General features: G+C 50.4%; 1 protein-coding gene across 1 annotated transcript in view; it reads left to right on the forward strand.

Moving 5' to 3' along the window:
• Positions 1-22,227, forward strand: part of LOC103205683 (complement C3-like) — a 215,899-nt gene extending 193,672 nt beyond the window's left edge. Inside the window, exons 23-40 of the mRNA XM_042782324.1 lie at positions 3,324-3,527; positions 4,142-4,217; positions 4,701-4,860; positions 6,895-6,993; positions 7,644-7,800; positions 13,347-13,510; positions 14,913-15,071; positions 15,224-15,283; positions 15,405-15,495; positions 15,619-15,670; positions 16,660-16,747; positions 16,871-16,960; positions 18,759-18,864; positions 19,745-19,834; positions 19,983-20,066; positions 21,445-21,528; positions 21,863-21,998; positions 22,086-22,227. Coding sequence (XP_042638258.1) covers positions 3,324-3,527; positions 4,142-4,217; positions 4,701-4,860; positions 6,895-6,993; positions 7,644-7,800; positions 13,347-13,510; positions 14,913-15,071; positions 15,224-15,283; positions 15,405-15,495; positions 15,619-15,670; positions 16,660-16,747; positions 16,871-16,960; positions 18,759-18,864; positions 19,745-19,834; positions 19,983-20,066; positions 21,445-21,528; positions 21,863-21,998; positions 22,086-22,227 — 2,042 coding nt within the window. The remainder of the gene's footprint in view (positions 1-3,323; positions 3,528-4,141; positions 4,218-4,700; positions 4,861-6,894; positions 6,994-7,643; positions 7,801-13,346; positions 13,511-14,912; positions 15,072-15,223; positions 15,284-15,404; positions 15,496-15,618; positions 15,671-16,659; positions 16,748-16,870; positions 16,961-18,758; positions 18,865-19,744; positions 19,835-19,982; positions 20,067-21,444; positions 21,529-21,862; positions 21,999-22,085) is intronic.
• The last annotated feature ends 1,772 nt before the right edge of the window (positions 22,228-23,999 follow it).

Consider the following 23,999-nt stretch of genomic DNA (forward strand, 5'->3'; position numbering starts at 1 on the left):
AGGGGTTGCTATGAGTAGGGGCCAACTCGACGGCACATAACAACAATAACAACAATATATGGCATAAATAGACTATCAAGTATAACCCAAAATGCACAAACAGCAGAAGAGAAACTAGATGAATGGGATCTTCTAAAAATTAAATTTTTATGTGCTTCCAAAGACTTCTCCAAAAGAGTTAAAAGAGAACCTACAGATTGGGAAAAAATACTCAGCGATGACATATCTGACAAGGGATTTACCTCTAGAATTTATAGAAAACTCCAACACCTCAATAACAAAAGGGCAAATAATCCAATTAAAAAATGGGCAGAAGACATGAATAGACACTTCACCAAGGAGGATATTCAGGCATCCAACAAACATATGAAAAAATGCTCACGATCATTAGCCATTAGAGAGATGCAAATCAAAACAACGTGCAAACAAAGCAAGGAGGCCACATGTTCCGACCTCCTCTAACCCCACAAGAGGAAGACAGGATCACCATCAGTAACCCAAGGCCTATTTCTGCCAGGCCAGACATGCTGCCTCCCTCCAGCCCTTTCACCAATCGTTCCTCCCAAAGCACCCACCACCTCTCTCCTGGGTTCGATAATTCGCTGCAGTGGCCACACAGAACTCACAGATTATGGGGTTTATTAGGGAAGCACCAGGCTACATACTATTCAAGTTCAGAAAAACAGTCTCTCTCAGCCCGCCGTCTCTCAGCCAACAGTCTCTCACACTCTCCCAGCAGCGCATGTCCCTCGGTGTCTCTTTCTCAGCATTGCGTGTCTCTTGTGTCTCTTTCCCAGCAGCGCGTCTTCCTCACCCAGGAGTCAGAGAGACCTCTGCCGCTAGGAGGCCTCCTCTTGAACCTGGCAGAGTGGCCAAACCAGCCAATCATAACATTAGAATTCTAAGCAACTGAGAGAGAGCGAACTTCCCAGAACATTGCTCCAGTGCCACTCCCAACAGAAATACCCCAGGTGGATAACTTTTACTCCTCAGTTGCTCACAGCAAATTCCACCATGGAATTTACAAAGACTTATGGCTAGAAAAGCCATACCAGGTAATTTACTACACTGCACAAGAAGATACCATCTTGCTCCTGCACTAGTAGCAAAGTTCAACAAGACACAAAGTAACAAATGCTGGTGAGGATGTGGAGAGATTGGGACTCTGAAGAGATTGGGACTCTCATACACTGCTGGTGGGACTGTAAAATGGTACAACCACTATGGAAAGCAGTATAGCAATTCCTTCAAAAGTTGGAAATACAAATACCATTTGACCCAGCCATTCCATTACTAGGTATATATCCTAAAGAAGTGAGAGTCATGACAAGAACAGACATATGCACACCCATGTTCATCACAGCACTATTTACAATAGCCAAAAGATGGAAACAACCTAAGTGTCCATTAACTGAGGAATAGATAACCAAACTTTGGTACATACACACAATGGAATATTATGCAACCCTAATGAATAACCTAGAATCTGCAAAACACTGCATAACTTGGATAAATTTGGAGGACATTAGGCTGAGTGAAATAAGTCTATCACAAAAGGACAAATATTTTATTAGTCTGTTCTTGTAAAACTCAAGGAAAGGTTTATCTATGGAAGGACATTTTCTTTGTTGGTTACCAGGGGTGGGAGGGGAGGGAAAGGAACACTGTTAAATAGGTAAAGACAATTATTGATTTGGGTGAAGAGAAGGGCAATGTACCAAATGTGAGTGATCAATACGGAGGCATTGAGGAAGAGAAAGACATAGAGAGGTATATAGGAAGTACAGACAACTAAGATGAACACTTTTGCACATACAGTACTGCATTTTCAGTAAAGGCAAACATGGGTATACGGGTGGATAGATAGGTGGACAGGAGGTATGTCTATGAAGTGAGGAGTGTACCCAAGACCATATATAGGGTTGGCAGACAGTGGTCCTATAAGTGTATTTGCATGATCTGAATTCCAAGGTGTACAGCCACTCCTCGGAAGGAAGGTTGGGCAATCCTACTTCCGTAGTGATACTGCCTCGGAAACCCAAGGAGGGGTCGCTATGAGTCAGGGCTGACTCGACGGCACATAACAACAACAACAACATAGTAGAGCTGACAAGGAACAAGGTTGTAGTCACTTCTTGGTCACAGCCAGCTACCCAGAGGGACCAAGTAGTTGAACCTGTGGGCTTGGGACCACAGTCGCAGGGGCATCAAGCTCAACTGGCATAACATACTATACAAAACATTGTTCCACCTCCTACTTTGGCAAATAGCAACTGGGATCTTAAAAGCTAGCAAGCTGCCATCTAGATGCAACGATGGGTCTCTCCTCATCCAGAGCAGAGAAGAATGAAGAAAACCAAAATTAATGGAAACAATTAGTCCTAGCGATTGATACACCATGCGATCCACAGCCTATACGACTATGAGACCAGAAGAACTAGATGGTGCCCAGCTACCACTGTCATCCACTTGGAAGGGAAGGGATGTAGGAGATCCTGCATAGAGAGGGAGAACAATGTGGAACAAAACTCAAAATCATTTGGAGGGGAAAAAAAAGAAAAAAGAAGGTGAGGACCAGGTTTGCTGGTCCAAGAGAGCCTGGTGGAACCACTGAGACTATGGCCCCTAGCTGCCCTTCAGGTCTGGAATTGAACCCACACCTGTGGCTTCCAGCCAAAGAAAAGACAGGCATATGAGCTGAACATTTACCTGAGGTGCATACACTCTTTGGAGAGAACTATCATAGGAGAAAGAAGGGCTGTTTATGCACAGGGAGACAGCTCAGGGGGCAGGAGTGCATGGAGGGAAGGACACAGGGAAGAGGTGACTGTCAGGAGGAAGTGGGAGGGGGAGCTGTTGCATTGTGGGAAACTGTGGTCAGTGTCATGAGACAAAGTGTAGGTGAACTGCTGTATGGAAAGTGAATTTGCTCTGTAAATTTTCGTCCAACTAACAATTAAAAAAAAAAAAAAAAAGATTGACAGCCTTGGAAACCCTATGGGGGCAGTTCCACTCTGTCCTCTAGGGGCGCTGTGGGTCAGAATTGGCTCAGTGGCCTTGGGTTTGTTTTTACCTGTTTGTAGTTTTTTTATCTCTGGTATAACAGGAGAACTCAGGGGCCAGGGGTCCCTTGTGAAGCAGCACAAATGCAGACTCCTATTGAACTACTCAGTCATTGCCTGCCCCCCAGCCCCTAGCCCCCCACTATCCCTGACTCCCTTGTCGCCAACTGGTCTGAGGCTGAGACTCTGGGGAAGCCCCGCCCCTCCCCAGCCCCTGGTAGGTCACCTGAGCCTTGTTCCCCTCCTCCTCACCTGCCCCAGGGACCCCGGTGGCCCAGATGACGGAGGAGGCCATCGATGGGGACCGGCTGAAGCACCTCATCGTGACGCCCTCGGGCTGCGGGGAGCAGACTATGATCGGCATGACGCCCACAGTCATCGCTGTGCACTACCTGGACAACACGCAGCAGTGGGAAAAGTTCGGCCTGGAGAAGCGCCAGCAGGCCCTGGAGCTCATCAAGAAGGGTGGGCCCCGACCGCTGAGGCCCCTCCTCCCCACCCCTCCCCCGGAGCCCCTCCCAGCCTGAGACTTCCTACCAGAGACCCCTCTCCTTTGAGAACCCCCTCCCCCTCTAAACCTCCCTCTCTGAGACCGCCTCCCCTCTCTGAAATGCCCCATCCTGAGTCTCCTGCCCCCAAGATCCCTCCTCCCATAACCCCTTCTCCTCCGCCTCTCTCTTGAGGCCCCGCCCCTTTCTGAAATACCTCCTCCTTGGAGACCTCCTCCACCTCCTCTCTGGGACCCCCGTTCTTCCTCTGAGCCCTCTCACTACCTGAACTCCTCTCCCTCTCTAAGGCACCCCTCTCCTCTCCTTTCAGTGACCCCTCTCTTAGTCTCTCTCTCCCTTGGGGAATTTCACCTCCTCTCTGAGACCCCTCCCTCCAATGAGCCTCTCTCCTGACACCACTCTCTGATTCCCCTCCTCCTTCTGAGGCCCGCCCCTCCTCAAGTTCACCCCCCCTTTCCTTGAAAGATCCCCCTTTTCCTCTCCAAACCCCTGTCCCCTCTCTGAGCTCCTCCCCTCCGGGCGCACCCACCAGCCGCCACGCCCTCCGCCACACTACCCCCTTCCCTGCAGGGTACACGCGGCAGCTGACATTCAGACAACCCAACTCCGCCTTCGCCGCCTTCCAGAACAGGCCGTCCAGCACCTGGTGAGTCTCTAGGAGGCCCGGCCTGTGCGACGCAAAGCAGACCGCGCCACCTGCAGAGTACAGGGGCTGCATGGCGTAGGGATCTCTGGCGGGGAACCCACGAGCGCATGCAACACTTCGTCCTGGCCCACGAGCGCCCTGACTGGGGCGGCCCTAGGAGCCTGATCAGCCCCGCCCCTCGCTGTTCACTGGTTTGCTAGGATGGCACTCTTTGGATCCCACAACCGATTGGCTTAAGCAACGTTTAGTCCTGGGCCCGCCTAATGTAGGGGTGGGCTTGAGAGCTGCCGTTCATTGGTTTACTGGGATGGCATTCTTCGTACTGCACAGCCAATTGGCTCATGACACACTTAGTTCCAAGACCGCCTACACTGGGGTGGGCGCCCGACCCTGGCAAGGCCCCGCCTCTCGCTGCTCATTGGTTGGATTGGACGGCACACTCTGGATCTCACAGCTCTGGTCTCACCCTTTGCCCACCTCCAGGCTGACCGCCTATGTGGTCCGGGTTTTCTCTCTGGCTGCCAACCTCATCCCTATCGACTCGGAGGTCCTCTGCGGGGCGGTCAAATGGCTGATCCTGAAGAAGCAGAACCCCGACGGCGTCTTCCAGGAGGATGGGCCTGTAATACAGCAACACATGACTGTAAGCGGACGTTCTCGGGACCTACTGCGGGGAGAGGTGTGAGCCGGTGCTCACTCCTCCGTTGTAAACCCAAACAAACTCAACGCACTGCCTTCGAGTCGGATGCGACTCATAGCGACCCTTCCTTGGGTTTCCGAGGCAGTATCACTACGGACCTTCCTTCCCAGGAGTGGCTGGTGGGTTTGAACTTCTGGTTAGCAGTCAAATGCCTTAGGCACTACGCTACCAGAGCTCCTACAGACCCACTGAGTCAGAAACTGGGACGGGAGGGTGGCAGGAATCGGAGTTTCACCAAGCCCCTCCCCCACCAAGGTGACACTGATGAGTGCTCAAGTGAATGTCCACTGCCTTCTCTCTCCACACACAATCCATACTGAGGATCTTGCTCTTCCCAGCCACAGGGCCTTTGCACGTGCTCTAGATGCTAAGGCTTGCCCTCTTTGAAAGTTCACTCCTACTTCTCTGATGGGGGCTCAGTCTGCATCCCCTGGGGATACTTTTCCTGTCCCCAACTGGGTCTGTTCTCTCAGCCATTCATTCTCAAGTCCTGTCCACTTTTTCACAGCCTGGTCAGTTTCTAATTTTGTATCTATTGGTGGGCTGGCTGGTCTACATTTGTCTCTCCTATTAGACTGGTGGCAGGGAGTGCTCTGTGAGGGCCAGGGTCAGTGCCTGTTTTTCATCCACCATGGTATCCATGATGTCAACACAGTGGCTCTTGAAAAACATCTTAAGATGAATGACTAGAATACTAAAGGATTTGGCCTTTGCAAAAAGGCCATGGAGGTGGCATCTTCTGACCTCCTCCCACTTCACAAGGGGAAGACAGAGTCACCATGAGCAGTCCAAGGCTGATTCCTATGAGGCCAGACATGCTACCACCCGCCAGCCTTTTTACTAATTCCGACACTAGCCTTCCCTCTCATGGCACTCGCTACTTCTCTGCTGGGTTCGATAATTCATTGCAGTGACTACACAGAACTCAAAATACTCGTGATTATGGGGTTTACTAGGGAAGTAACAGGTTCAGGAACATGCTCAGGATACAGTTCTTCAGTCAGGCCAGTCTCCCCTCTGGTATGCCCTCAGACACACCTCTCTGGCCCTTGGCCTCTCTGCCTTGCCTCTGCCCTGCTCGTGCAAGTGCTACAAAGCTCTTAACAGCTCTGCCAACAGGTGCACCCCACTCCCCCCAGCAAGCCTCCTGCCTAAGGGCACTCAGCTTTCACCACTCTGTCTCATGCCTCTTGGTTTCTCAGTCAGGTCTCTGCCAGGTCGTATTTGCCAGATCGTCTCAGCCAAGGAGGTCTAGTGCAGGGATTTTGGGTCCAGCGACACACTCCACTTCACCTCTAGCTCTTCTCTCTTGATGGCAGTTAGATCCCCCCCTCTGCATTTAGGAGGGCTCATTTTAAGCTTGACAGAGTGACACAACTAACCAATGCCAACATCAGAGTTCCACACACCTTATTTGCGTGGTCCCACCCAGTCATCTGGTGGGAGTTTCAAAGGCTGTGGCTAGAAAAGCCATACCAAGTAATGCACTGCATCACAGCCTTAGTTACCTAGAGCTGCTGACTGTACCAAACAGAAACGTACTCTCTCACAGTTGAGGAGGCTGCAGTCTGAATTCAGGGTGCCAGCTCAAGGAGAAGGCTTTCTCTCTTAGTCGGCTCTGGAGGAAGGTCCTTGTCTCTTCAGCTGGTTCCCTGGAGATCCCTATCTTCCCCATCTCTGCTTGCTTCCTTACTTGTTTGATCTCTTTATATCTCAGAAGAGATTGACTTAAGACACACCCTGAATGGATGCTCTCATTAACATAACAAAGGAAACCTATTTCTAAAGGGTTTATGTCCCCAGATATAGGGTTAGGATATTTTGGGGGATACAATTCAATCCATCACAGCCCTGCTGGGGAAGACACTGGGAAGAAACCCAACTCTGCCCTGGTCCCTGGTTCTGTAAAGGGGTTGTTTGGAATGTGCAAACACACACATTGGTGACCCCATCTTTGCCTCCTGCTTTCCATTCTAGGGTGCCATCCGGAAGAGCACAGAGAAAGCTGTGGCCCTCACGGCCTTTGTCCTCATCGGGCTGCTGGAGTCTAAAGATGTCTGCAAGGGGCAGGTCAACGTACGTGCTCCTGATCCCCACTCCCACACCCTTCCCCGACCCACTCAGGCCACAGCCAGCTCAGACAGCGAGATGGCCACATGCATTCTGGCAGTTTCTAGTCCTCCTCAGTATGAGAACATCTATCCCATTAGCCATAGTAATAACCAGAGCACCACTTGTCTTCGAATCGATGCCATCTTATGGCGACCCCACGTGTGTCAGAGCAGAGCTGTGCTCCATAGAGTTTTCGGTGGCTGTGAATCTTTTGGAAGCAGATCACCAGGCCTTTCTTCTGAGGCGCCTCTGGGTGGATTTGAACCGCCAACCATTTGGTTAGTAGCCAAACGCTTAACCTTCTGACCACCAAATAGAGGGTCCATGAAAGAGAGAAAGACCCTCCATAAGACAGATTGACTCAGGGGTTGCAGCAATGGGCACAGACACAGCAGTGACTGTGAGGAAGGTGCAGGACCGGGCAGTGCTTTGTCCTGTTGACATGGGTCACTAGGATTGGAACCAATGTGATGGCACCTAACAAATTGCCAGACATATCTGTCCCGAGGACAGAAGCTTCCCGGGTGCCCAGAGAGTTGCACTTGTGTGGTCTTTACCAGTGGTCAGTGCAGCAATGCCCACCTGACCAGGAATACCGATCCTGTCCCTCATAGAGCCTGGGCAACAGCATCAACAAGTCCAGAAACTTCCTTGAAGCCCATTACATGAACCTGAATAGACCATACACGGTGGCCATCGCCGGCTATGCCCTGGCCCTGTTGGGCAAGCTGGACAACGCCCGCCTTAACAAATTTTTGAGCACAGCCAAAGGTGAGGGCAGCATGAAGAGGTGGGGAGGTGCATGTCCGGGACTGGAGGGGTGATCTCAAGCTGGGATGCATGGCTCCAAGCCGAGCTGAGGTGGACGGCCCTGGGCTGAGTTGGGGTGCACAGCCCTGGGCTGAGTTGGGGTAGACGGCTCCAGGTTGAGCTGGGGTGGATGGTTCCCAGCTAAGCTGAGATATGAAGCTCTGAGCCTTGCTGGAATGGTACAAAGCTCTGGGCCAAGCTGTGGTGGATGGCTCCCAGCCGAGCTGGGGTCCATGGCCCTGGGCTGAGCTGGGCTGGTACAAGGCTCCAGGCTGAGCTGGGGTGGGTGTCTCTACAGTATGCAGAGCCACACATGAAGTCCATTGCATCATTCATTCAGCAAAAGTGTATCTGTAACTTCTTATAACACAGAAGTGAGACAGTAGTTAAGAACATGGGCTCTCACATCAGACAGACCTGAGTTCAGATCCTGCTCTGCCAGATTCTCACAGTATGACCTTGTACAAGTCACTTAACCTCTCTGGACCTTAGTTTCTTCATCTTAAAATGATACCTACGTCATAGGGTGATTGTGAAGATTAAATTAGTAATATAGGTAGAACAAGGAGCTCTAGTGGCGCAATGATTAAGGCATTTGGCTGCTAACCAAAAGGTTGGTGGTTCAAGCCCACTAGCCACTCTGTGGAATAAAGATGAAGCAGTCTGGTTCCATAAAGATTTACAGTCTTGGAAACCCAATTGGGGTCACTATGAGTTGGAATTGACTCAATGGTAATGAGTTTGGTTTCATTTGGTAGGTGGGATAGAGTCTGGCACATAGTAAGAAAGAACTCTGTAAGTGATGCTCTTATTACTTTTATTATTGTTAATAATATTATAGGCACCCTGGTAGTACAACAGTTTATTGCTCAACTGCTAACCTAAAGGTGGGCAGTTCAAACCCAACCAGCAGCTCCAAGGGAGAAAGCCCTGGTGCTCTGCTCCTGTAAAGATTACAGCCAAGAAAACCCATAGGGCAGTTCTACTCTGTAACACATGGGGTCATGATGAGTCGAAAACAACTCAGAGGCACCTACCAACACGATAAGTATCATTACCTCAAGGGTGATGCCTATTCGGGGCATCCCTTCCTAATTCCGTGTTCAGTGATGTCACATTAGTAGCTTGATATTGTCAGAGGGGTGAGTATTTACACCACAGAAACTGGCACTACCACCCAGAGAGCCTGTCATTTAGCATTTCCCGGGCAACCACTGGTTGTGTGGACTGCCCCTGGCACATACTCATCACAAGGTGTTCTCATGATGGCTAAATGCCTTAGGGAATTTAGCATAGTGCCCAACCTTTAGTAAGCGCTCAGTTACTGGTTCCAGTGATGGCACTGTACTGGTTAGGTTTACACTGCTGCTGTGGGATAGCTCCCCCAAGACTAAGGGTGCTTAACACAACACAAGTTTATTTCTTGTCCATTACATCCTTCTTTCAACAAGCATGTGTCTAGAACTCTTATGACACAGACATGAGAAAGTAGTTAAGGACACTGGCTCTCACATCAGACAGACCTGAGTTCATATCCTGCTCTGCCACATTCTCACAACATGGCATTGTGGGTGTTCCATGTTGATGACAGCTCTCCTCCGTACAGTGACTCAGGAATCCAGGCCTCTACTGAGTTGTGGTACTACCAGCCCAAGGGCCTGGGACTTCCTCTGCATCCAGGCAGAAGGTGAAACAGGAGGATTGGGCAAGGGAAGTGGGGCAGACATAGAAGGGAACCAATTAGTGCTATACACATTCTATTGGGTAGAACTTAGTCATGTGGCCACACCTACCTGCAAAGGCAGCTGGGAGATGTAGTCCAGCTGTGTGTCCTGTAAGACCCAAACACCAAACTCAGTGCTGTCGAGTCAGATCTGACTCATAGCTACCCCTCCTTGGGTTTCTGAGGTGGTATCATTAGGGAAGTAGATTGCCCAGCCTTCCATGCTTTGTGGGGGCTGAGCTGTCATAGGTACTTTCTTAGGCATTTGGGATACAACAGTGGACGCAGCACAGCCCTCTCACATCGTAGAATCACACTCCAGTTGAGGACAGTGATGAGTTAATAGGAGATTGCTGGGTAGTGCCCCACCATTGAGACAGGACAGGCACAGGACTCTTTGAGGGACAGAAGGTTTAACTGAGCCTTGGGGACCATTGAAGCGGAATTATGCAGGATGGGTAAGAATTAACCAGGTGTAGTTGGAGAAAATGGAGCCCTGGTGATGCAAATGGTTGAGCACTTGGCTGCTAACAAGAAGGTCTGCAGTTGAGAAGAGTATGGAGGGATGGACACTGGGAAGAGGTAATTATGGGGAGGAAGTGGGAGGGGAGCTGTTGCATTGCAAATTTTGGTCAATGACATGAGACAAAGTATATTATGTGAACTGCTGTTATGAAAAGTGAATTTACGCTGTAAATCTTCACCCAAATCAAAATAAAATTTTTTTAAAAAAAGAAGATCTGCAGTTGAATCCAGCAGCAGCTTCGCGAGAGAAAGGACCTGGCCATCTGCTCCCATAAAGATTACAACCCAGGAAACCCTATGGGGCAGTTTCACTCTGAAATATAGGGCTGTTAGCAGAGTCAGCCGCAGGGATCCAGGTGAGGAGAGGGAACCAGGCCACGCCGCACAAGCAGCAAGGCAGGAAAGCAGGGAGAGGACAGAAAAGGTAAAGGGGACAGATTGGAACAGATCGAGGAGTCAGCCGCAGGGATCCAGGTGAGGGTGGTTGGAGAGGTTTCCAACAGCTAAGGGAGACAAACTTGTGTGTCGGTTTGTCCTACTGTGATGATGTGTTGCTGTGAGTCTTGAGGCTATGCCACTGGTGTTTCAAACCCAGTGGGGTTCACTTGGTGCACAGATATTAGCCTGGGTAGCAGACTGAGATAGACTAGGAAGAAGGAGGAGGCCATCCACTTCTCCAAGAATTGGCCAGGAAAAATCTTACGAATAGCAGAGAAACACTGTCTGATATGTTACTGCGCAATTTTATGAATAGCCCGGAAACATTGTCCAATACAGAGGAGGAAGATAAGTCAGTTAGCTTAGAAAGCTCTCAAAGCAGAACTGGGCAAGAGCTGCATTATCAGAGTAAAATCAGCCTTACTCATATGGATAAGATAAAGCTTTCTCGACCTCCATTTGCTGACATGGCTCCACTCAAATTGAGGAGAAGCAGAGTTGAACCGAAGATTTCAAACAGCAGCTCAAGAAGACAAAGCCAATTATTATAATGAAATGTGCAAAGACCTGGAGTTTGAAAAACAAAACGGAAGAACATGCTTTGCATTTCTCAAGCTGAAATAATTGAGGGAAAAATTTAAGCCTCACGTTGCAATATTGAAAGATTCTAAGGGCAAAATATTGAATGATGCAGGAAACATCAAAAGAAGATGGAAGGAATACACAGAGTTACTGTACCAAAAAGAACTGGTCGATCTTCATCCATTTCAGGAGGTGGCATATGATCTAGAACCAATGGTACTGAAGGAGGAAATCGAAGCTGCAATGAAGGAATTGGTGAAGAACAAAGCTCCAGGAATTGGTGGAATACCGTTGAGATATTTCAACAAACGGATGCCACACTGGAGGCACTCACTCAGTTATGTCAAGAGATTTGGAAGGCAGCTACCTGGCCAACTGACTGGAAGAGATCCATATTTGTACCCATTCCAAAGAAAGGTGATCCCACAGAATGTGGAAATTATAGAACAAGGTCATTAATATCACACGCAAGTAAGATCTTACTGAAAATAATTCAAAAACTGTTGCAGCAGTATATTGACAGAGAACTTCCAGAGGTGCAAACTGGATTCAGAAGAGGATGTGGAACAAGGGATATCATAGCTGTTGTCAGATGGATCTTGGCTCAAGGCAAAGAATACCAGAAAGATGTTTACTTGTGTTTTATTGACTATGCAAAGGCATTTGACTGTGTGGATCATGACAAATTATGGATAACATTGAGAAGAATGGAAATTCCTGAACACTTGATTGTACTCAAGAGGAACCTGTAGACAGACCAGTAGGCTGTTGTTCGAATGGAACAAGGGGACACTACATGGTTTAAAATCAAGAAGAGAGTGTGTGAGGGTTGTATCCTTTCCCCATACTTATTCAATCTATATGCCGGGCAAATAATCCAAGAACCTGGACTATATGAAGAAAAACGTAACATCAGAATTGGAGGAAGAGTCATTAACAACCTGAAATATGCTGATGATACAACTTTGCTTGCTGAAAGTGAGGATGACTTGAGGCACTTATGGATGAAGATTGAAGAACACAGTCTGCAGTATGGATTATATCTCAATATAAAGAAAACAAAAATCCTCACATCTGGACCAGTGAGCAGCATCACAATAAATGGAGAAAAGATTGAGGTTGTCAAAGAATTCACGTTGCTCAGTTCTACAATCGATGCCAATGGAAGCAGCAGTCAGGACATTAGACGACGTGTAGCACTGGCAAAGTCAACCACAAAGGAACTGTTTCAAGTGCTGAGGAGCAAAGATGTCTCCTTGAGGACTAGGTGCGCCTGACACAAGTCATGATATTTCCAATCGCCTCGTATGCATGTGAGAGTTGGACAATGAATAAGGAAGACCTAAGAAGAGATGATGCTTTTGAGTTGTGGTGCTGGCGAAGAATGCTGAAAGTACCGTGGACTGCTAAAAGAACTAACAGATCTGGCCTGGAAGAAGTGCAGCCAAAATGCTCCTTGGAAGCGAGAATGGCCAGACTTCATCTCAGCTACTTTGGTCATGTTGTCAGAAGGGACCATTCCCTGGAGAAGGATGTCATGCTTGGTAAGGTGGAGGATTGACGAAAGAAGGGAAGGCCTTCAACAAGATGGATTGACACGGTGGCTACGACAGTGGGCTCAAGTATAGCAAGGATCATGGAGCTGGCATGAGATCGGGCAGTGTTTCATTCTGCTATATATGGGGTCGCTATGAGTCGGAAACAACTCAATGGCACCTCACACAACAACATCAGGCTGCTATGAGTAGGAATCAATTTGGTACCCAAAAACAACAGGTAGAGGAAAAGGACTCCAAGTCGAGGGAGCAACATATACAAAGACCCAGAGGTCAGAATGAGCATGGCACATTTAGGAAACCTCCCCATAGTTCAATGGGGCTGAAGTTCAGAATTTAAAAGGAGGAATGAGGGTTGATGAGGAGTGAGAGAGAGGCAGGAGCCAACAGATCAAGAGCCAGGATGTCTGAGCACCAAGAGGTTCTACCAGTTGCTGTTGAATTGCTTCTGACTTGCGGCAACCCCATGTGTTTCAGTAGACCTGGACTCCATAGGGTTTTCAGTGGCTGTGATCTTTTGGAAGTAAACGGCCATGGCTTTCTTCTGAGGAATCTCCACCCTTTTGGTTAGCAGCCAAGCACACCCACTGTTTACAGAATCAGGAGCTTCCAGCATGAGTCTTTGTTGGATCCTTCTCTGAACCATCATCAGAGCAGTAAGCAGTGGCGGGTTCTCTCTGCAGATAAGAACCGCTGGGAGGAGTCTGGTCAGCAGCTGTACAATGTGGAGGCCACATCCTACGCCCTCTTGGCCCTGCTACAGCTCAGAGACTTTGACTCTGTGCCTCCTGTCGTGCGCTGGCTCAATGAGCAGAGATACTATGGAGGTGGCTATGGCTCCACCCAGGCAAGTGGTCACATATGCCCCAGGCACCTGCATCCCTGCTTCCTCTGGCCTCCCACTGGCCTCCGGAGGAGACACTGGGTGCAGAGAGGCAGTTCTGTCCCACAAGCCAGGGTGATTGGGATGGAATTGAGAAATCCATTTTTTTCTTAGAACCCACCATCTGTGGGTTCTAGATTGTGTCCTTGATGTCCCAAGATGTATTCTGAGCCTCCCTCTCCTTCTTGGTGTCTAGATCATGTTTTCAGGGTTCAGGTTTAGATGTAAATCTTTCTTATTCCTTGTCCTTGATGGGTTCTAGACTATGTTCCCAGTTCCACTAAGCTCCCAATCTTATTCTCTCCCCCTGGTGGGTTCTGGACAAGGTTCTAGGTGACTCTAGGGTAAGCCTCTCTCCTCCTGATAGGTCCTAGACTGGGTTATATGTTACCCTAAGACCTTGTCTGTCTACCTGGTGGGTTCTAGACCAGGTTCTAGGTTCCTCTGGAGCTTTGTCTGAGCATCTCTCTCCCCCTGGTGGGTTCTAAATCATGGTTCCAGGCTGCATCAACCTCAGGCTCCAGTTTGACCTTCTTCCTCTTTGGTGGGCTCTCTGAATCACATTCTCAGTGTCACCAGGCCTTTGTCTGAATCTCTCCCTAATTGGATTCTAGATCACATGCTCCATGTCCCCAGGCTTCAGTTTTATTCCTTTCATGAATGGGTTCTAGACACATTCTCAGTGTCCAAGCCCTGATCTGAGACTCTCCTCCCGTGGTTCTAGACCACACAATGTTCTCAGTGTCACTTGACTCCCAATCTTACCCCCATATTCTCTGATAGGTTCTAGACAGGTTCTCAGTGTTTTCAAGCCCTGATTGGAGACTTTGTCATTTGGAGAGTTCTAGAACATGTCTCCAGTGTTCCCAGAACCCAGCATCACCCCCACACTCTCTAGTAGGTACTAGGTCATAGTCTAAGTGCTCCTAAGTCCTAGTCAGAGACCCTCTGCTTTAGAGAGTTCTAGAACATGTGTCCAGTGTTCCCAGACTCCAACATTACCGCCACATTCTCTAGTGGGTTCTAGGTCATAGTCTAAGTGTTCCCAATTCCTAGTCAGAGCCCCTCTGCCTTGGCAAGTTCTAGAACATACCTTGAGTGTTCCCAGACCACCAGTCTTACCCCCACACTCTCTAGTGGGTTCTAGGTCATACTGTAAATGTCTCCAAGCCCCGGTCAGAGCCCCTCTATGTTGGCAAGTTCTAGGACATATCCTCAGTATTCCCAGACCCCCAGTCATATGCCTGCACTCTCTAGGCCACAATCTTAGTGTCCTAGCTCTGGTCTGAGCCCCCTTTTCCTTCATGGATTCTAACCACTTTCCCTGGTTCCCAATCTCACCCTCTTTCTCTCTGGTGGGTTCTAGGCCACCTTCATGGTGTTCCAGGCCTTGGCTCAGTACCAGAGGGATCTCCCTGACCATGAGGATCTGAACCTGGATGTGTCCATCAACCTGCCCAGCCGCAATTCTCTGGTCAATCACCGCATCGTCTGGGAATCCGCCAGCCTGCTGCGATCGGAAGAGGTGGATCCTCCTGGCCAAGGCCCCTTTGCTCTGTTTCGCCCTTCACACTACCCAGAGTCTGCTGGAGGGACAGGAGAGCAGGCAGATGGCCATCACAGCCGGGGAAAACTTGGTTCCCAACACGCTTTCTTCTCTCTCCCCACTCCCTGCAGACCAAGGAAAATGAGAACTTCACATTAACAGCCAAAGGGAAAGGCCAAGGCACCTTGTCGGTAAGGAATGGGGTCCATCACCTCTCAGCCCCTTTGCCTGGAGGGATGTTCTCTCTCCTGTCCTCAGCTGTCTCAAGTCTTGGGTGCCCAAGACTTCATTTCTTCCCCTCCCACCTTCCAGGTGGTGACAGTGTACCATGCCAAGGTCAAAGGCAAAACCTCCTGCAAGAAGTTCAGCCTTAGGGTCAACATACAGCCAGCCCCCCAAACAGGTAAAAGGAATAAAGACCCTGCTATGGCACTGTCCCCCAACCCAACCCTAACATCTGACCCCATTCCTGAGTGGGGACCGGGAGACCTCTTTACCGTGTTTCTGTCTTCTGTGTTTTCTCTAGTCAAGAAGCCTCAGGATGCCAAGAGCACCATGATCCTAAACATCTGTACCAGGTAGGAAGCTGGACCCCTGGGCATCATCTCAGCCCTGTCTCTGCCTCCAGCAGCCAACCTGTGACAGCTCACTCTCCCCAACAGTCTACGACATTTCTCCCAGTTGCTGTCGAGCCAGCTATGACTATCGCTGACCCCGTGTGTGTCAGAGCAGAGCTGTGCCCCATAGCGTTTTCAGTGCCTGGGTTTCTGGAAGTAATCTGAGGCCTTTCTTCTGAGGTGCCTCTCGGTGAACTCGAACCTCAACCTTTTGGGTAGCAGCCGAGCATGTTCACATTTGCACCACCCAGGGACTCCCAAGAGTTCCTCTAATGTGTAGGTTTTTTGCTAGTGTCACTTCCCTGTGACATCATCACCTTTCAGTTACACCCATCTATGTCTAGTTTTCATGTGCATATGAGGTGACTGAAAAGACTGTGGCTTGAGTCTAGTGCACCTTCATCATCAAAGTGACACCTTTGCTTTTTAACACTTCAAAGAGGTCTTTTGCAGCAGATTTGCCCAGTGCAATACACCCTTTGATTTCCTGACTGCTGCTGCTTCCATGGGCCTGGATTGTGGGTCCAAGTAAAATAAAACCCTCGACAACTTCAATATTTATTTCAGACCATTACACTTGTTAGGAGTCAGGTCAATTCCAACTCAAGGTGCCCCTGTGGGACAGAGTAGAACTGTCTCATGGGGTTTTCTAGGCTGTAATCTTTACAGGACTAGATTACCGGGTCTTTCTCCTGTGAAGCTCCTGAGTGGGTTTGATTCACCAACCTTTTGTTTAGAGGTCGAGCACTCAACCATTGCATCACCAAGCCTCCTTATCATTGCATTACCGTCCTTTCTTTCCCATCAGGAAAGTGTTTCCTAAAAGCTAACATCCCCCTATGGTGGGAACCAGAAGCCTCGAGCCCTGGCCCTAATCCAGACACCGACCCCTGCTCCACAAGATTGACCTCTTTCTGGTTCCCAATGGTGTCTCTCCCTGACCCATCCAGGTACTTGGGAGATCAAGACGCCACCATGTCAATCCTGGATATATCCATGATGACTGGCTTTTCTGCCGACACTGGTGACCTTGACCTGGTAGGAAGGGAAGGTCTTGGGCTTGGGGCTGGGCTCAGCAGGAAGGGCTCTGGGGTCTTGAAGAGGCTGAGGGGAGGGAAGGGGGTCCAGGGGGGATTTTCACAAAGCCTCACCCTTCCCTAGTTGAGCAAAGGCGTTGACAGATACATCTCTAAGTACGAGATGGACAAGACCTTTTCCAACAAGAACACCCTCATCATATACCTGGAGAAGGTAAGTCTCCCACTGGTACCTTGACCCCTACCTGGCTGGCCTTTTCTTCTCTCTGTGTCTCTGTCCCCATGTCAGGCTAGTCCCAGGCTAGGAGAGTAGTGCAGAAGGAACACATAAAACAAGGGAGTTACCCCAGGAGCGGAGTCCCTGGGTGGCACACATGGTCAAGCACTTGGCCACTAGCCAGAGGGTTGGCAGTTTGAACCCACCCTGAGGTGCCTCGAAAGCCAAGCCTGAGATCTGCTTCTGAAAGGCCATGGCCTTAAAAGCCCTGAGGACAGATGTGCTCTGTACACGTGGGGTCACCATAAGTCAGAATCGACTCGGCGGCCACTGACAACAGTAATGGTTATTATTATCAACAGTCGGAGCCCAGAACATCAGGCTGAGGGAAAAGTGGGCAAGTGTTTGTGGGGGCAGATGGTTAACGTGATTTCTGCTTACTGATAATGTTGGTGGTCCGATCCCACCCTGAGGGGCCTCAGAAGACAGGCCTGGAGATCTGCTTCTGTGGTGTGGAAGGCCCTGGGAGCAGCTCTGCTCTGACACATATGGGTCGCTGTGAGTCAGACTTGACTCCATGGCAACCAACAACAACAATCTCCGATACCCCAGTGCCCTTACCCTGCTTTAGTCAGTGCTTGGTTTCTCAGTCCTGCTGTAACAGAAATGCCACAAGTGGGTGGATTTAGCTAACATACATTTATTTTCTCACAGTTTAGGAGGCTACAAGTCAGGTGCAGGCTTCAGGGGAAGGCTCTCTGTCTGTTGGGTCTGAGGGAAGGTCCTGGTCTAGCTTCTGTAGTGTTCTTTGTCCTCGGGTTCCTCAGTGACCTTTGTGTGGCTTCTGTATTCTATCATTCCACTGTCCTTGCTTTCCGGTGCCTTGTCTACTCTTTTATATCTCAGAAGTGATCAGCTTAGGACACACCCTGCACTGGTATGGTCTCATTAACATAACAAAGAACCCTATTCCCAAATGGAATCCCATCCACAAGGATAGGGGTCAGGATTTACAATACATGTTTTGGAGGGACAAAATTTAATCCGTAACAGTGGATGCTAGCTGCTATCACAAGGCCCTGAAGAAAATGGTGTCTTAAGTTAACAGGACTGCATTTCTCACTCATGTGAAGTGTAATTGTTGAGAAGGGTGAGGAAGGGATCCTTGGCTCCATGCAGTCACTCAGGGATCCAAGCACCTCCCATCTGTGGTTCTGCCATCCCTACGACCCCCTTGGAGTCCTCTGCTGGATCCATTATTTCTAAAAGAAAAGGGGCTTATGCATGGGTGGTTTTTATGGGTGTAGATAGCACTTGGTTGGCCAGAATGTGGTCACATGGCCTGAACCCACAGGAAGGCTGGGAAATGTCACTTAGCTGTGAGTCTGGGAGAAAAAGAACATGGATTTGCTGAACAGCTCATTCATCTCGGCCCCATCCCTGTTGTCCCCCACCCATATCCCTCAATTTCTGCACCATTGCTCCCACTCTCAACATACTCTGCCCTAGACCACTAACCAAAACCTTGGCGTTTGAACCCACCCAGAGGCACCTGGGAGGAAAGTTCAGGTGATCGGCTTCTGAAAGGTCACAGCCTTGAAAGCCCTATGGCTTTTCAAGATCAGCCAGTGGAAACCCTATGGACCACCACAATGTACAGTTCTACACTGCACACAGGGGGTCTCCATGAGTTGGAATTGACTTGATGGCAGCTAACAACAACAATGGCTCCAACTCCTAGTGCCCTGTGCTGGACATCTCCCTTCCCACTGACCAAACCTGTCTTCCTCCCCAGATCTCACATACCAGGGAGGAGTGTCTGACCTTCAAAGTTCACCAGTACTTCAAGGTTGGCCTTATCCAGCCTGGGTCTGTCAAGGTGTATTCCTACTACAACCTGGGTGAGCAGTCAACCTTGGGGCTGGGGGCTGAGGGTCCTAAGGGTCAGAGAATTGGTGTATGAGGGTCCCACAGCTATAAAGGTCCAAAGACAGTCCTAAGGGTCTATGAGTTGAGGGTCAGTTTCCTCAGGATCTGAAAATGGGGGGATATTGTTCCCATGGACAGTGACGTTTCAGTAGAAGAATTCTCCCTTTCCAGGTGGGAGGACCAGTTCCATTCCCAGCCAGTGCACTTCATGTGCAGACACTACCCATCTGTCGGTGGAGGGTTGCGTGTTGCTAGGAGGCTGAGCAGGTTTCAGTGGAGCTTCCAGACTAAGAGGGACTAGGAAGAAAAGCCTGGTGATCAATTTCCAAAAGATCAGCCAATGAGAACCCTATGAATCACAACAGTCTATCTACAACCGATCATGGGGACAGGGCAGGACCAGGCACCATGTCGCTCTGTTTGTGGGGTCGTCATGAGTCGAGGGCAACTCAAGGGCAGTGGACAGCAGCAATGATAACAAGGACCCCATGGGTGTGGGGGTCCCGGGACCTGAGAGAACAAGGATCCCGTGGGTGGGTGGGGCCCAGGGACCTGAGAGAACAAGGATCCCGTGGGGGTGAGGAGCCCAGGGATCTGAGAGAACAAGGATCCCATGGGTGGGAGGGGCCCAGGGATCTGAGAGAACAAGGATCCCGTGGGTGGGAGGGGCCCAAGATCTTAGAGAACAAGGATCCTGTGGGTGGGAAGGACCCAGGGATCTGAGAGCGGGGCTCAGAGGGCCCCAGGGATATGAGGGCTGGGTACCTGGAGTCTCCTTGTCTGTGGGTCTGAGGTGGGAGTCTGGGTATCCCAAGAGAGGTCTCTGACCCCTTCTATCACCTCTGCCCACAGAGGAGTCCTGCATCCAGTTCTACCACCCGGACAAGGCAGACGGGATGCTGGACAAGCTATGTCACAGGGACATGTGTCGCTGTGCTGAGCGTGAGTGTGGGGGAAGGGCACTCACTGACCCCACCCTCATGAGGTGACTCAAGGGGGCATGCTCTGGACACCAAGGGGGATGGCCACACTCACAGTGGTGGGTCCAGGACAAGAAATGGGACTGAGATGGTGTCCCCAACCCCTGCAGAGAACTGCTTCATGCACCAGGTGGACGATGAAGTCACCCTGGACGATCGGCTGGACAAGGCCTGCGAACCGGAAGTGGACTACGGTGAGTGAGGACAGCACAGAGTGTGCACAACCAGGGAGGGCACATTGACATGACTGTGAGCAGTTGTGGTCGTGTGTGTGCAACTGATGGTAGGTGTGGCTGTGTGCATAGAGACTATGTACAGTCTGTGTGGCCATGGCTGTGTTTGTGGGACTGTTAGGAGCTCTGGTGGCATAGTGCCTAAGGTATTTGACTGCTAACCAGAAGACAAGGAGTTCAAATCCACCACCCACTCCTCGGAAGGAAGACTGGACAATCTAATTCTGTAGTGATACCACCTCGGAAACCCAAGGAGGGGTCACTATGAGTCAGATCTAACTCAATGGCAATGTGTTTGGTTTTGGTTTTGGTGGTAGGTGTGATTGTGTGTGAGACTGGTAGTATGTGTGTGAGAGAGATGTATGTGGTAGGTATGGTTGTGTGTGAGACTGATGGTGTGTGTGTGAGAGACAGAATTATGGTAGGTGTGGCTGTGGTTGTGTGTGAGACTGGTAGGTATAGGTTATATGTGAGACTGTAAGAGGTGTGTGAGACCGAGGGTGGTAGGTATGTATATGTGTGCAAGAGAGCAACTGAGTGTAGTAGGTATGACTGTGTTATGTGTGAGATTGGTGAGACAGGTGTGGCTGTGAGTGCTGTGGTATGCGTGTGTCTGTAAGGCTGTGATAATGAGTGAGTTTGGTTGTGTATGGCTGTGAGACAGTGGCTGTGGATATGACTGGGTGTATCTATGTGTATGACTGTAGCTGTGGGTGATTGAATTGTGTGTGTGGTTGTGAGTGTGACTGTGTGAGATGGTGGCATGAGTGGCTATTGTGAGTGCACCTGAGAGTGTGTGTGAGTTTTGTGTGTGGCTGTGAATGTGAGCAATGGTAATGTGAGTGACTGTGTGTGAGGCAGTGGTTGAGGATATGAGTTGCTGTAGTTGTATGCATGTGACCATAGTTGTGCATATTCTGTGCATGGCTGTGGGTGTGGCTTTGTGTGAGATGGAGGTTTTGAGTGGCTGTCGTTGTGTGTGTACCTGTGAGTGTGGATGACTGTGTGACAATGAGTCACTGAGTGAAGTTTGGTTTTAAGCAGCTATGGTTGTGTGTGTGCCTGTGTGTGAGGCAGTAATTGGGGTGACAATGGCCATATGTGTGGCTATGAGTTAATTGTGTGAAGTTTGGTTGTAGGGAGCTTTGGGTTGTGAGTGTGGCTGTGTGTGGGGTGACCATGGTCTTGTGTGTGCCTGTGTGATGGTGGGAGGCAGTGACTGTGTATATGTCTGGCTGTGGTATCCAACATGCATCTGGTTGGGGAGCCCAGTGTGCTTGGGGGCAATGGTGCCCCATGGTCCCTCCTGCCTGTGACCCTGTTTTCCCCCTTCCCACAGTGTACACGACCAGGATGGTGAGGAAGGAGCTGTCCAACGACTTTGACGATTACATAATGGTCATAGAGCAGCTCATTAAGTCAGGTCAGCCTGGTGCTCTGCTTCCGCCTCCTCACCCTGCCCCTGGCCTCCCTACCTGGGCTCAGCACCCTCTCCCCTCCAGGCACTGATGAGGTGCAGGCTAGATGGGTAGTCTGTGTTTCCACACCCCTGGGCTGAGCACCCTCTTCCCCTACCTCAGCACCAATGAGGTGCAGGTTAGATGGGGGCTCTGTGTTTCAGCTCCCTCTCCTATGCCCCGCCTCCCTACCTGGGCTCAGCACTCTCTCCCCGCAACCTCAGGCACCAAGGAGGTGCAGGTTGGACGGGTGCTCTGTGCTTCTGCCCCCTGGGCTCAGTGCCCTCTCCCTCCCCCCAGGCACCGATGAGTTGCAGGTTGGACAGGAGCGCAGGTTCATCAGCCACGTCAAGTGCAGAGAGGCCTTGAAGTTGACGGAGGGGAAGCGCTACCTCATCTGGGGTGTCTCCTCGGACCTGTGGGGAGAGAAACCCAAGTAAGTGCTGCCCCGTGCCCCGTGCCACAGTCACCCCTCCTCCCTGCCCTGCCCCTCCTCACCTCCTTGCCTGTCAAACCTCACCAGAACCAGCTACATCATTGGGAAGGACACCTGGGTGGAGCTGTGGCCGGAAGCTGATGAATGTCAGGACGACGAGAACAAGAATCAATGTAAGGACCTGGAGGCCTTTGTGGAGAGTATGGTGGTCTTCGGATGCCCCAACTGAGCCCTGCCCCCTCCAATAAAGTCTCAGGGTGCTCCGCCTGTCTACCAGAGTCTGCAGGTGTTGGAGGGCAGCTGGGATTCAAACATCACATCCATCCTACCTGGAAAAGCTCACCTGATTCCCACTCCATCCTCTCCTGTAGTTCACTGCAAGTTCACTGGCCTCCTCACCTGAAAAGAATGTACCTGTCTCACTGTACCTAGCCTGCAGTGCACCTGCAACTCACCTGCAGCTCAACTTCACCCTTACCTAAGTGCTCCTTTTTATTCTTCACCTTCATCCTCACCTGCATCCTTACCTCCACCCTCAGCTCCACCCTCAGCTCCATCCTCACCTCCATCCTTACTCTCCTCCACCCTCACCTGCATCCTCACCTCCACCCTCACCTCCGTCCTCACCTCCACCCTCACCTCTTCCATCCTCACCTCCATCCTCACCTCCGTCCTCACCTCCATCCTCACCTCCTCCGTCCTCACCTCCATCCTCACCTCCTCCGTCCTCACCTCCATCCTCACTTCTTCCATCCTCACCTCCATCCTCACCTCCATCCTCACCTGCATCCTCACCTCCTCCATCCTCACCTCCATCCTCACCTCATCCTCACCTCCGTCCTCACCTCCATCCTCACCTCCACCCTCACCTGCATTCTCACCTCCATCCTCACCCATTCTCATTTTTGTCCCATTTTCCCCTCCTCCACAACCCACTTTCTCACCATTTCCCATTTCATCTGCATCCTGTTTGCCCTCTGGGCTCCCCACAGGTCTCTTGGGGGATGTACACCATTAACAGAAGGCTACTAACCAAAAGGTTGGTGGTTCTAGTCCACTCAGCGGTGCCTCAGAAGAAAGGCCTGGGGATCTATTTCCTATGCAGCAGTTCTACTCTGACATGCATGGGATTGCCATGAGTTGGAATTGACTCGTTGACAACTGGTTCAGCTTTTGGGGGGCTTACCCCACCTTCTCAGCCCAGACTATCTCAGTGGGTCAGAAAAGGCTAGTCAGTTTGTCCACGGGCGGGGGGGACGCTGTAGGGGTGGGCAGGGCACTGGAGCCCCGGGCAGAACAAGGCATGAGTCATCGGTTGGGGAAGGCGTATGGAGGCTGTTGCAAGGACACCATCATGGGGTTCATCTGGCTCAGAGGCACACACGTGGTGGGAGGTGGCCACCTTAGATGTGTGGGGCCCCCAGGTGTCTCTTCCAGCTACACCTCTAGTCTCTTGGAGGGAGGCGGCGGTCGCTCAGTGGTAGAATTCCCATGTTTCATGAAGACCAGGGTTTGATTCCAGCCAGCACACCTCCTGTGCAGCCACCGCCCATCCTTCAATGGAGGGTCCTATTATTAGGATGCCAAGCACGTGTCAGTGGAGACTCCAGGCTAAAACGAGGAAGAAAGGCCTGGTGATCGGCTTTCAAAAATCAGCCAAGGGTTCATCAGGGGCCAATTGGATAGCAGCTACCAACCCCTTAGAGACTGGATGTGTGTGTGTGTACATGTCCACATGTGTGTGTTTGTGTGCACGCATGCTAGGCTGCACCCAGGCTCCACCTCTGGGCCCTTCATCACACACAAAAACCCCTGAGCTTGGAAATCCCCCCTGCATAGTCTTCTTTCTCCTAAGATCCCCAGGCCCTGGAAACCCCCACCTCCCAACTCTAGGAGTGTGATAGTTGGAGCTGTGTGTCAGCTTGGCTGGACCACAATTCTGTGTGGTTTAAGCAATTGTGATGTGGGTTGTTCCAATGATGGGATTGAATGTATACGTTT

Source organism: Orycteropus afer, unplaced genomic scaffold, assembly GCF_000298275.1.
Source record: "Orycteropus afer afer isolate SDZICR_OR568_19922 unplaced genomic scaffold, OryAfe1.0 scaffold00291, whole genome shotgun sequence".
Classification (NCBI taxonomy): Eukaryota; Metazoa; Chordata; class Mammalia; order Tubulidentata; family Orycteropodidae; genus Orycteropus; species Orycteropus afer.